At 44.3% G+C, this 13,924-nt stretch overlaps 1 protein-coding gene across 1 annotated transcript in view; it reads left to right on the top strand.

The window, feature by feature from the left end:
• The window catches only part of ABCC11 (ATP binding cassette subfamily C member 11), an 89,325-nt gene that overhangs the window by 20,729 nt on the left and 54,672 nt on the right, over window positions 1-13,924 (top strand). The window contains 5 exon segments of the mRNA XM_059877420.1: window positions 2,566-2,713; window positions 5,364-5,597; window positions 11,958-12,131; window positions 13,123-13,270; window positions 13,421-13,569. Of these exon segments, the coding sequence (XP_059733403.1) occupies window positions 2,566-2,713; window positions 5,364-5,597; window positions 11,958-12,131; window positions 13,123-13,270; window positions 13,421-13,569 (853 nt within the window).

The raw sequence follows: 13,924 nt of genomic DNA, 5'->3' as shown, positions 1-13,924 counted from the left end.
TGGAGTCCCTTGGCCTGATCCACGACGCTGTCATGATTGCTGTTGTTCAGTTGCTAAGTCACGTCCGACTCTTTGCAGCCCCGTGGATGGCAGCATGCCAGGTTTCCCCGTCCTTCACTAACTCCCAGACTTTGCTTAACATCATGTCCATTGAGTCAATGATGCAATAAAACCGTCTCATCCTCTGTCACCCCTTTCTCCTCCTGCCCTTAGTCTTTCTCAGCATCAGGGTCTTTTCCAATGAGTTGGCTCTTTGTGAGGTGGCCAAAGTATTGGAGCTTCAGCGTCAGTCATTCCAATTAGTATTTATAGCTGACTTCCTTTATGATTGACTGGTTTGATCTCCCTGCTGTCCAAGGAACTCTTAAGAGTCTTCTCTAGCACCACAGTTCAAAAGCATCAATTCTTCAGCATTCAACCTTCTTGATAGTCCAACTGTCACATCCATACATGACCACTGGAAAAACCATAGCTTTGACTAGACAGATCTTTGTCGGCAAGGTGATGTCTCTGCTGTCATCATGGGCAGCGCTAACCGCTTTCCAAACAGGGGAACCGGACATAGGGAATCAGGAGCCAGGACGTCCAAGTTCAGCCAGCATGGTGCCTGCAGCTGATAGATTGGACTGTGGATGCATGCTGAGGCAGGGAGGCATCCAGAGCGAGATTAAGAGTCCGGAAGCCTTGAGTATCATAATGACTATTGTCTAGTCACTTGTTCCTGCCTCTGAAACAAAAGAGAAGTGTAGGAAAGTCAACACAATTTAAAATCTTTTCATGAAAACTTCTTGGATGCTTTTTTAAAAAAGCTTATATACAAATAGTATATCAATTTTCTCCCCAAAGATATGTTTTAGGTGTTCTTATTCTGCTGGTGTAGCACAAATCTCCCAGGCATCATCAGCTTGGAATGTCAAAATTAGGATACATTTTTGGTTGCATGATCCAACACTGGGGCACCCTTTTGGGAATTTTGAAATAAATAAGGACACTTTTTGGAGATCAGAGTTCTGTGTTTTATGAATCTTATTTTGTGTATAAAAAGGAAGGGCGATGTTTTTCAGAGCCTTAGGCTATTTCTTCAACTAACTGTATTTCAGGGTAACAAAACAGTTGATGAGGGAAATTTCTTTTTTTAATATTTCCATGTTTATTTTTATTTGGCTGTGCCAGGTTTTAGTTGCGGCATGCAGAATCTTTAGTTTCAAAATTTGGGCATGTGGGATCTAGTTCCCTGACCAGGGATCGAACCCAGGTCCCCTGCATTGGCAACTTGGAGTCTTAGCCACTGGACCACCAGGAAATTTCTGGAAAATTATTTTTTTTACAGAAAAGTCAAGCTGATAACTATAAATGGAATGATAGAATTCGACAAACCACCATTTTGCCAGTCCTGTCGGAGGTGGATATAGGCAATGATCATCACCGATGGGGAACTTGGCAATGGATTAGTCAGGCTAACACACCTTAACTCAGTGATCCAGCTTAACATATCCAAAAGTGGGATAGCACACTTTGTACGTCTTCTGATGTGATAAAAGGAACATATACTATATCATCTATTAAGTATTTTTGCCAGCTGACTTGAATTCTGAATTTTATTATGCCTCTCACCCCACTCCAGTACTCTTGCCTGGAAAATCCCATGGATGGAGGAGCCTGGTAGGCTGCAGTTCATGGGGTCGCTAAGAGTCGGACACGACTGAGCAACTTCACTTTCACTTTTCACTTTCTTGCACTGGAGAAGGAAATGGCAGCCCTCTCCGGTGTTCTTGCCTGGAGAATCCCAGGGACGGGGGAGCCTGGTGGGCTGCCGTCTATGGGGTCGCACAGAGTCGGACACAACTGAAGTGACTTAGCAGCAGATCTAGCTAACAGCTTAATAGGAAATACATGGCATAGAAACTTATATGAGCCCCACAGGGGTGCAATCAGTCAAATCCAGAATGTGGAAAACTCAACAGGATAAATCATTCAGATTCTTTATAAAGTAAATGGCAGAAAATGCAGAGGATTGGAAATTATTACAGATAAAATGAGATGCAAGAGGTCTGTCAGATTTGTCTTTAACTCCAATGAGTGGGACCTGTTTGGATCTTGATTTAGGCAAACTAACTGTAAGAACATATTTTTGAAATAATTAGAGAAAGTTGAATTAAATGCCATTCTTACTATGCTATTAATATATGCCTATTATTAATAGTTAATAATAAATAGGCATTAATTCATAACCATTTTTATGGTTACTCTGTGGCTTTTTAGGGCTTTATCTGGAAGAGATGCATACTGAAGCATTTATAGATGAAACAATATCTTTGGGATTTGCTTGAAATATTCTTGCAAAAAGAAAAATAATGGAAGGGGAGGAGAGATTAAACAAAAATGTCAAATGTTGGTAATTCTTGGAGCTGGGGCATGCATGCAATCTAAATGCCCTGTACTGTTCTCTCTCTTTGTGTTATCTTTGACAATTTCTGTAACCAAGTTCCTAGACCAGCAAGAACTGGAGGAGTTGGGTGATACAACCAAAGAGATTTCATTTGCTTCCATTTTCTTCTTTTCAAGGCTTCGTCTTCTTTGGGAAGAAGAGGTCTCAAGGCATGGAATCGACAAAGCTTCAGTGCTTCGAGTGATGCTGAGATTCCAAAGAACAAGGCTTATTTTTGATACAATTGTGAGCTGCTGCTTCTCCATCACAAGTGTTCTGGGGCCCGTAAGTAGCAGACTTGACGAGGTGTCCGGACTTCAGGACTTGGTGATTAGCATGTTTAGATCCATGCCAAGAACTGGAGATGTCTTGAGACTTCCCTGGTGGGTCAGTGGTTAGGACTCCACACCTCCAACTAGGGGGAGGAGGTGGGTGTGCAAGTTTGATCCCTGGTTGGGGAACTAAGATCCTATATGCCATGCAGGGTGGCCACAGAAAATAACAATAATTTTTTAAAACCCCAAAACATAAATAAACAAACAAAAAGATTTGAGGATGTCTGTCTCTCAACTGCTGCTCAGAAAATGAAGGCTTTCTGGGGGCAGTGGAGTTAGTAGTAGTTGGAAGTGCGAATTCTGCAGCCAGTGCTTAGGTTCCAACCTTGGTTATGCTACTTAATTTCTGGGTGACTTTGGGAAATTTGTTTACCCCTTCTGTGCCTTGGTTCCCTCATGGAACCCCATGATGCTCTCAACCATAGTCCTCATGGAAACTCTCATGTTTGAAATGGAGAGCCTGACATTGTCTGGCTCATAGGGTGACCTTAAGTTCAGTATAGAAAACATTTAGAACTCAGTCTGTCTCAGGACGTGGGAGCTGCTTTGAGAAATGGCTGAACAGCTCGGGGCATGCAGGAGACTCCACGTACCGTGGTTAGGATGAATGGGCTCGCTATTTCCTGTTAGTTCCTCAACTGCAGACAGTGAACCTGGCTGTCCCAGCTGGGGTCACGTGCTCACTTGCTTGGTCAGCAGTGGAACGCTTTGATTGACGATCCAGCCTAGACTGTGTGCATTGGAGCAGGCGACCGTCTTCCCAGAAGAAAATAGAGGCGTTGTTACCAGCTCGGGGGAGAGGGGTTACAGGTCAGGAGGAAGCAACAGCTGATGACACCACAGAGAGAAGTGACTTGGGTGACAGCACGTTCTCCATTCGTCCCTCCAGATCCACTCTCCACCCTTGTCCGCACCACCCTATGCTATGCCCCTGGTGTGTGACCTCTCTGGATCACATCCGTGGGGTACCTCTGCCTCTGGCTTCTGGTTGAGTTTGACCAGTGGGAGACCCCATCTGGAGGCTGGAGGGAAGGAGAAGGTGAGGGCAAGATATATATCACTCTGACTTCCTCCCTCCCTGTCACTGAGGGTTGGTGACCGGATCCTTAAATGAAGGGCCCTTTTTGTATGACTTTCTCCTTCTAGGCTTCAGTAAAACTCATCCTCCCCTCCCCATTTAGTTCCCTGTGGTTGCTAGCTCCAAGGTGCTTCTCCATTCCTGTTAAATTTCCTCAGTTCTGCCCACATCTTTATAAATAGTCAGGTTATTAACCCCTGGATTACTCCATGTGTGTGTAGTCTATTTCCCATTGGGACTGATGCTGAAATGTGGTCTCTGTACTCTGGTGCCAAATCAAATCTCAGAGACAGAATTTTGGTGAAGGGCTTCCCAGGTGGAGCTAGTGGTAAAAAAAAAATATCCCTCTGCCAGTGCAGGAGATGCAAGAGACATGGGTTCAGTCCCTGAGTTGGGAAAAGCCCCTGCAGTAGGAAATGGCAACCTAGTCCAATATTCTCGCCTGGAAAATTCTATGGACAGAGGAACCTGGTGGGCTACAGCCCATGAGGTCACAAAGAGTTGGACATGACTGAGTGACTAAGCAGCCACACACTCACACAGAAAAGAATAGCTTTATTGCTTTGCCAGGCAAATGGGGACACAGTGGGCTAATGACCTCAAAACTGTGTGTCCCAATTCAGGGGGATTTGGTAAGGAGTTTTATACCAATCCTCATGGCTCAGACAGTAAAGAATTTGCCTGCAATGATGGAGACCCGGGTTCGATCCCAGGGTTGGGTAGATCTCCTCGAGTAGAAAATGGCAACCCACTCCAGAATTCTTGCCTGGAGAATTCCATGGACAGAGGAGCTTAGTGGGCTACAGTTCGTGGAGTCACAAAGAGTCAGACATGACTGAATGACTAACATTTTCACTTTATAGCAATGGTTCAAGGGTGAGGTTTGCTGATGAGATCAGGGTGTGTGTATGGCCTGCACTCCTTTAATCTGGCCTCAGGAGGTTTTCTGATGAGCTTCTGTGGTTCTCGAGGTTATCAAACTGTGACCTTCTCTCTGGAGTAGAGTATTTCATCAAGTAGTTAGCAGCTTCCATTTGTTGGGCGTTTTAATTCTGCAGAAGAGCTCAAAGATATTGTTATGTGTATCCCTTGAGGAGGAACCAGGACCCTGCCCAAGACTGTGCTATTGTTTCTTGGTTGCTCCATCCTTGTCTCCCCATCCCCTCTCTTCCCTTAGGAATGCAGGGAAGGTAATGGAGGCTGGAGTCTGTTCCCTACAAATGAGAAATAGGGAGCACAGAATAGGCTTCTGCGTCCAGGAGCACCAGAGGATCCTGCTTGGTGGTGGTGGGCTTCTATGAGGTGGTGGAGCTGGGCTTCAGATCTGGGTCAGTTGAACTCCTAAGTGTCCTCCAACTGGACTGCGATCTTCTGCGTGCAGAATTGTGCTTGAGTCAGTTGTGATCATCTAGTAAGCCCCCTCTCTTGACCTGAGGACCTCACACCCAGTGCACTTTGGTTAGGTGTTGCCTGAAAGCAGGATTGGGAAGTCAGAGTGATCCAAACTCCTGTTTCCTTTTAGATACTGCTTATGCCAAAGATCCTGGAATACGCCAAAAACCCATCCAGGGACGTTGCCTATGGAGTTGGGCTTTGCCTTGCCCTTTTTTTCACTGAATGTCTGAAGTCTCTGAGTATGTGCTCATGCTGGGTCATCAACCAGCGCACAGGCGTCAGGTTTCGTGCAGCTGTCTTCTCCTTTGCCTTTGAGAAGCTGATGCAATTTAAGTCTCTAACACACATCACCGTGGGAGAGGTAAGTGACGAGGTTGCACATTGAGGGGGTACTTTCCTCCTCCTCCTCCTCCATACCTCCTTACCCTGGAGGCCAAGGGATGGAGAAAAGGCTGGAGACAAAGAAGAAAGAGAAAGGAAATCATTTCCAGGGTGAGTGTTGATAACCATCAATAATTGCCTCTGGGATCATAGGAGCAGGTCAACAGTAAATGAGATTCCAGCTGTATTCAAAGCCTTAGAGAGGATTCATCCATCCATTCAATAAATTGTTACTGAGGTATGCTTTGGGCCAAGCCCTGTTCTAGGCCCTATGGGTATGTGCTAAGTCACTTCAGTCGTGTCTGACTCTATGTGACCACATGGACTGTAGCCCACTAGGCTCCTCCATTCATGAGATCCTCCAGGCAAGAATACTGAAGTGGTTTGCCATTTCCTTCTCCACCTAGGGGTATAGTTCAGTTCAGTTGCTTAGTTGTGTCTGGCTCTGCGACCCCATGGACTGCAGCACGCCAGGCCTCCCTGTCCATCACCAACTCCCGGAGCTTGCTCAAACTCATGTCCATCGAGTCAGTGATGCCATCCAACCATCTCATCCTCTGTTGTTCCCTTCTCCTCCTGCCTTCAACCTTTCCCAGTATCAGGGTCTTTTCAAATGAGTCAGCTCTTTGCATCAGGTGGCCAGAGTATTGGAGGTTCAGCTTCAGCATCAATCCTTCCAATGAATATTCAGGACTGATTTCCTTTAGGATGGACTGATTTGATCTCCTTGCAGTCCAAGGGACTCTCAAGAGTCTTCTCCAACATCACAGTTCAAAAGCATTAGTTCTTTGGCACTTAGCTTTCTTTATGGTCCAACTCTCACACCCATACATGACTACTGGGAAGACCATAGCTTTGACTAAACGGACTTTTGTTGGCAAAGTAATGTCTCTGCTTTTTAATAAGCTAAGTTGGTCATAGCTTTTCTTCCAAGGAGCAAGTGTCTTTTAATTTCATGGCTGCAGTCACCATTTGCAGTGAGTTTGGAGCCCAAGAAAATAAAGTCTCTCACTGTTTCCATTGTTTCCCCATCTATTTGCCATGAAGTGATGGGACCGGACGCCATGATCTTTGTTTTTTGAAGGAGTTTTAAGCCAACTTTTTCACTCTCCTCTTTCACTTTCATCAAAAGGCTCTTTAGTTCTCCACTTTCTGCCATAGGGTGGTGTCATCTGCATATCTTAGGTTATTGATATATCTCCCAGAAATCTTGATTCCAGCTTGTGGTTCATTTAGCCCAGCATTTCACGTGATGTACTCTGCATATAAGTTAAATAAGCAGGGTGAAAATATACAGCCTTGATGTACTCCTTTCCCAATTTGGAACCAGTCTATTGTTCTATGTCCAGTTCTAACTGTTGTTTCTTGACTTGCATACAGATTTCTCAGGAGGCAGGTAAGGTGGTCTGGTATTCCCATCTCTTTAAGAATTTTCCACAGTTTGTTGTGATCCACATAGTCATAGGATTTGGTGTAGTCAATCAGCAGAAGTAGATGTTTTTCTGGAACTCTCTTGCTTTTTCGATGATCCAGTGGATGCTGGCATTTTGATCTCTTGAGCTACCAAGTCCTCCCATACTTTTCTTCCCAAGTCGTCTGGGGGGATCAGTCCAGGCAAGACTACTGGAGTGGGTAGCCTTTCCTTTCTCTAGGGGATCTTCCCAATCCAGGGATCAAACCCAGGTCTTCTGCATTGCAGGCAGATTCTTTACCAGCTGAGCCACAAAGGAAGCCCAAGAACACCAGAGTGGGTAGCCTATCCCTTCTCCAGCGGATCTTCTTGACCCAGGCATCGAACTGGGGTCTCCTGCATTGCAGGCCAATTCTTTACCAAGTGAGCTATGAGGGAAGCCCACCAAAGGGGTACAGCAGTGGCCAAAAAGACAAAAATCTTGGGACTTCCCTGGTGGTCCAGTGTTTAAGACTCCATGCTTCCATTGTAAGAGGATATGGGTTCCATCTCTGGTCTGGGAACTAAGATCCTTCATGCAGCTAAAAATTAAAACAAAAAAACCATGAATCCCCAGTAGAAGCACATCAGAAACCACATCCCCTCAGATGCCCTGGGGAGGAAGGTATGGGAGGACTTGGTAGCTCAAGGAAAAACAAGCAGAGATAATCTCTGGGTGTTAATTTTCTTATCTGCAGAGGAGAAATACTTACAGCTGCCTGGTTATTGTTATGGATGGGTTATTTCCTAGCTGGTGCTCCCTACAGCATAACACAAACAATGGCAGAGACTGACAAAAGATATATGACCAACTATGACCTAGAGTCATGGGGGGGATATTGGAATTTTCTATGTTTAATTTCACTTTCTCTATTTTTCTACTATTACTACTACTGCTACTGCTAAGTCACTTCAGTCATATCCAACTCTGTGCGACCCCATAGACGGCAGCCCACCAGGCTCCCCTGTCCCTGGGATTCTCCAGGCAAGACTACTGGAGTGAGGTGCCATTGCCCTCTCCGTCTCTATTTTTCTACTGCTTACCAATTGCCTTGATGAGCACGGATTACTTTTATATTGAAACAGATTATTTAATTTTTGGAAAAGACATCCCTGCTCTGGCTCTTTCCTCTCAAACAAACTCCTTTGTGATCTGGCCTCAGCAGCTGTCCTGCCTTATCTCTTCCTGTGTTCCTTTCTCTAGTCCTAGGTTGACTTCTACCCTCCTGGCCAGGCAGGGCTAAACCTCTAGCCCCAAATAGACCAGGCATGTCCACCTCCAGGCAGCTTTGCTCACATCACTCCCCCCGCCCTTTCAAAATCTCATTCAATCTTCAAAGGCCTGGCTGAGATGGTCTCTCCTTCATGATAGTATCTCTAGACCCCCTCTTTCTGACCCTACTCCCCACCAAGCCCAAATCTGGTTTCTCCACTCAGATGAGCTCCCTTCAAAGACATGAACTATTTCAGATCCACAACTCTATCCCTCAAAAAGCCCAGCATCTGAATTACACAGGATAATCTCCAAAATACAGTCGGCTAAATGAACCATTGCCCCCAAACAGATGCTTCTTCTAACTCAAGTACCAACAAATGTAAGATTTTTATCTTACATGATAATGTATTGTTATCATTATTACTGTTCTTCTTCACCATTTTACTCATTCTCTAACCTTAGGCAACTTGTTCAGCTTCTCTGGAACTGTGGGATAGTAATAGGACCAACCTTGTAGAAGTGTTGTCTTACAGGATTACGTGAGTTAGTACATATAACGGAGAAGGCAATGGCACCCCACTCCAGTACTCTTGCCTGGAAAATCCCATGGATGGAGGAGCCTGCTAGGCTCCAGTCCATGGGGTCGCACAGAGTCAGACACGACTGAAGCGACTTAGCAGTAGCAGCAGTACATATAAAGCACGTAGAAGAGGGGCAGTGATTCGTATGTTCAGTTGTATCATTAATTCCTTGTAGGCCTTAAGCATCAAAGCTACCCTGTCCTCCTGCTCTTGACCGGAGCTCAAGGAGCCATGGCAGCCCTTCTCCCTGTTCTCAGCAAAGTTATCACACTAACTGTGAACGTCCTTTGAGCCAGATATTATCCCAAACCCATCACTAAGTTGGCTCACTCGGTCCTCTGATGACCTCTTACGTGATAGCTTCTGTTACTGTTCCCATTGTCATGGAGGAGGAAACTGAGGCCAGGAAAGGGTATGAAACTTGGACAAGGTCACACGATTGGTAAGTGGCAGAGCCTGGCTGCAGACTCCAGGCTCTGAACCCGAGCTGCCACCTGACTTGCTAAGGAGATCTTCTGCATTCAGGCCAGTGCTGCTGCCTTTTCTGTTTGTCTGTTCTAAGCCCCACTATATGTGAAGTCCAACTTTCCCAACATCTTCACAGAAGCAGAAAATAAGACGATCCATTTGGAACTGAAGATGGAAGTAGTTGCTCGTATGAGGATTTCTAGAGAGTTGCTTCCATAAGTTTTATATTAAAATTAATTTTAAGGACACCTGGGCTGTGTCCATGTCCCAGCTATTGTAAAAGGTGCTGCTGTGAACATTGGGGTTACATGTGTCTTCTTCTCAGGATATATACCCAGGAGTGGGGTGGCTGGGTCAGATAATAGATTTAGCCCCATCCTAGTTTCTAAAGGAATCTCCATACTGTTCTCCATAATGGCTGTATCAGTTTACATTTCTGGCAGAAACTAACACAGCACTGTAAAAATTTTAATTAAAAAAGCAATAGAAAAAAAAGTTTAAAAAAGCACACCTGAATACTTTCTCCTTAGGAAAGAAATAGAAAAACTAATACAGATGACCCCCTACACCTGGTCACTCCTCCTATGCCTGAACTAACATCACCTCCCAACTTTTAAAAGTACACTTAGGTACACATGTGAATTACCCATAGAAAACATAATATATTTTGTGTGCATGTTTTTGCATAAATCATACTGCATTTTACATAGTTCTGCAACTTGGTTTTACCAATAGAAAATGTAAGATATGTATTTTTGGGGTGAGATTTTTACATCAGTGGTACTACATCACTTACATCATTTTGCAGTTTTTTCTTCTCTCCTCGCTATGCCTTGAATTTCCATGTTGGCACATTTAGATCTTCCTCATTACTTTTCAGTGATGCTTACTCATAATTAAAGCACTTTCTCTTTTCTTTATTTTTCACTGTGATATAATTGATGTAGAACTTTGTATTAGTACAAAATACACAGCATAATGGGCCTTCCCAGGTGGCATTAGTGGTAAAGAACCCGACTGCCAGTGTAGGACACATGAGAGACATGGGTTTGATCCCTGGGTCAGAAAGATCCCCTGGAAGAGGGCATGGCAACCCACTCCAGTATTCTTGCCTGGAGAATCCCATGGACAGAGGAGCCTGGTGGTCTACAGGGTCGCAAAGGGTTGGACATGACTGAAGCGATTTAGCACACATGCACGCATACAGCATAATAATTTGATGTATGCATATATTGCAAAGTGATTGCCACAGTAAGTTTAGTTAACAACCAGCACTACACAGAGTTACAGACTTTTCTTGTGATGAGGATTTTTAAGATTTATTTTCTTAGCAACTTCCAGGTATACAATACAGTTTTGTTAATTATAGTCACCATGCTGTACCTTACATTCCCAAGGACTTATTTATGTTATAACTGGTAGCTTTTACCTTTTGATCACTTTTGTCCGTTTCTATCACTGCCATATAGCCTTCTCAATGTGTGAAAATATTTTATATGTGCTACCTCATTCAGTTATCACATCAACGCTATAAAGTAGGTTGTTTTATTATTCCCATTTTACTGATGAGGCAACAGAGGCTCAGAGTGACTGAGTCACACATCTGTGGCTCCATAAATGACAAGCCTGAGACATCAACACTGACAGTGTGTTCCAGGATCCAATATTAACTAATACTTCTTAAGTGAGTGCTTTAACCTTCCCCCACCAATGGACATTTAGGATGTTTCTGGGTTTGCTGCCATGGGCAGTGCTATAATCAACATCCTTATATATGTGCTTCCACCAGCACATCAGAGTGTTTCTCAATGGAGAAATGAAAGTGACAGTCATGAGGTTTGTATAATTATTAGTTTTCGAAAGACACTGTTAACTTGTCCTACAAACTGGCTGTACAAAGTTATGCTCACCCAACGCTAAAAATTTTTAAAGGCTCAGCCTGGGGCACATTCTGGGCACTGGAAGGAGATTGGGTTAAAATGAAAAGAAAACCACTTCTTAAGGATTCAGATTGGTAATTCCACAAGACATTAACGAATTGATTCCTTAAATATGTTGTGACTTGGAATGTCAGCTTTTATACAATGCAGTAGGCAGTACATGTTGGGGAGGGAGGGAGTGGGCAGAAGAATCTATAGCAAATAAGAGAAAGGAGAAGGAGAAAAAGACTCAGCTCCTGCCAAAAAATGCAGGTATTATTATTAGAATGAATGGAATGGAATGGAATAGAATAAAATACTACAAGCAACTCTGTGGAGTCTGGCTATTAGTAGTAGTAGCAATAGTAGTAGCTAATTAATAGTAGTAGCAATAGTTCAAAAATGTAACTTTCGTTGGGTGCAGTCTATGTGTGCAGGTATTTATCTCATTGACATTCTTACAATAACCATGTAATCATTCCAGCTTTACAGGTGGAGGCTCAGAGTGGCAAAGTAACTTGTTCAGGGTCACAAAGCTGGTGACATGAGACCTGTGAACCTGGTGTGTCTCTCCGCTCTGCCACCCTGCCTCTCTAGCTTGCCTGCCCATAGAAGGCATGGCGAAGCCACCTGTCACAGGCACATGCAGCCTCTTCTGGGAACTTGGAGAGGTGACACCTGTGTCCGTGGGCTTATTGTCTCACAGGCCATTGGCTTCTTCACCACCGATGTAAACTGCCTGTACGAGGGAGTGTACTATGGGCCCCTGGCCGTGCTCACCTTCTTACTGTTGATAAGCTGCAGCATCACCTCTTGCCTTGTTCTCGGACCCATAGCGCTCATTGCCATGCTGTGCTATCTTCTGTTTTTGCCACTGCAGGTAATGTCTTTGCCACCCATTTGATGTTGGACATTCCCCAGAACTCTTAGGGCTCTGGAATTGGGGGTGCTTCTGAGTGGGAAGGCTGACACTTGTTGACCGCTCATTCTATTGCAAGTGAGATTCAGAGTCCATTCCTACCTCAAATGGTTCTCTGGCCACCATGCTGGGGCCTCATAAATATTAATAAGAAGTGAACCTGATGGGTGAGGTCCACCTTGTGGGTGTCTGTGAGTGATTATCTGCTTCATGGACTTTCCTCAGTAGCTATCTTCTGTGGAAGATTTTGGTTCCTTCTCTTTTACCCGGACTGTGCTGGTATACTAGAGCTGACAGCATAGAACATTGGCACAATTTAATGGGGGAAGGGAAGCAAATTTGCTGCCAAAGATTCAGCTGAAAAAAAAAAATAGGCAAAACAGGAAGTGACTCTTGGATTTGTGTGCTCTGAATTATTGCAATGGAGTGTTTTCCTTTGTCAGTTCAGGTAATCTAATCAAAAGGTGATTGTGGTCCCACTGCACAGCACAGGAAACCATATTCAATATCCTGTGACAAACCATAATGGAAAATTATTTATATATATATATATGTATGTATAACTGAGTCATTTTGCTGTACTGAGAAATTAATACAGCACTATAAATTAACTATACTTCAATAAAATTTTTTAAAAGGTGGTGTAATTGGTAGAGGGTTTAGGGTTCCCAGAGGCAGAGGAGTCATGTTTCTGTTTAGTTGGCCAAGTTCTGGCTTGGAACCCAGAAGAGAAAGCCCCCCAAAGATGTGTGAGGCAGGTGTCTTGAGGCATGATGGCCCAGAGAGGCTTCTAAACCTTCAGCGGGGACCAGGAACTGGGAGTGCAGGATTAGACCCAGGGATTCAGTCCACACGCAGAGCTGACTTTGGAAGTACTCTCAGTTGCCACACTAATGCCAGACTGCACTTTCCTGCCCTTATAAAAGATGCTCTTGCTGCATCCTCACTGCAGGCATTCCTGACCAGAAAGCTTGTGGAGTCACAGAAACATACATCAGAGGTCAGTGACCAGCGCATCCGCATGACCAGTTAAGTTCTCACAAGCATTAAGTTGATTAAAATGTACACCTGGGAGAAGCCATTTACAAAAGTCATTAAAGGTACAGAATATCTGGCTTTCTGCTCTGAGCCTGGGATGTCATGGTGGACTGAGCCTTTCACCTTCTGGGGATTCTTTCATCTTCTGGGGCTTGATCTATGCTCCTGGGAGAATGTTCTTGTGATTCATTTCTTCATTTTGAATTTTCCAGATCTCAGAAAAAAGGAAACAAAGCTCTTGGAGAAGTGTGGGCTTATCCAGAGCCTGACCACAGTCATCTTGTTCCTAGCCCCCTCCTTATCTGCAGTACTGCTGTTCCTCACTCACGTAGGCTTACGGTTGAAACTCACAATTTCAGTAGTAAGTGCTGGGGTACTTCATTTCCTCCCTCATATTGATAGGGAGTTTTCTCATGTGTCCTTTTCCAGTTCATGCCCCCTGAAAGATCTAGAGGTTTTGTAAATGAATAATACAAATGAATCTTGATTTTCCAGGCTGTTAGCGTCTTGAGCTTTCTTCCATTTCAGTCCATATGTGGAGCTGATATCCCCTGCATAGCAGCTGTGGGGGCAGGAGCGGGGTGGGGAATGACTATCATCTGGGGGGCAGTGGAGGTGAAATGTGTAATTAAAACCCAGACAATGCTGAGGTTGAAAATCCTGAAGTGGAGAGCTCCTCTGATCTCAAGATAGGGCCCTGGAAATGCATTTTAAAT

The sequence above is a fragment of the Bos taurus genome, chromosome 18 (genome assembly GCF_002263795.3).
Source record: "Bos taurus isolate L1 Dominette 01449 registration number 42190680 breed Hereford chromosome 18, ARS-UCD2.0, whole genome shotgun sequence".
NCBI classification, from domain to species: domain Eukaryota; kingdom Metazoa; phylum Chordata; class Mammalia; order Artiodactyla; family Bovidae; genus Bos; species Bos taurus.
Note: the sequence above shows the minus strand (reverse complement) of the source record. Positions and strands in the feature narration are given on the sequence as shown.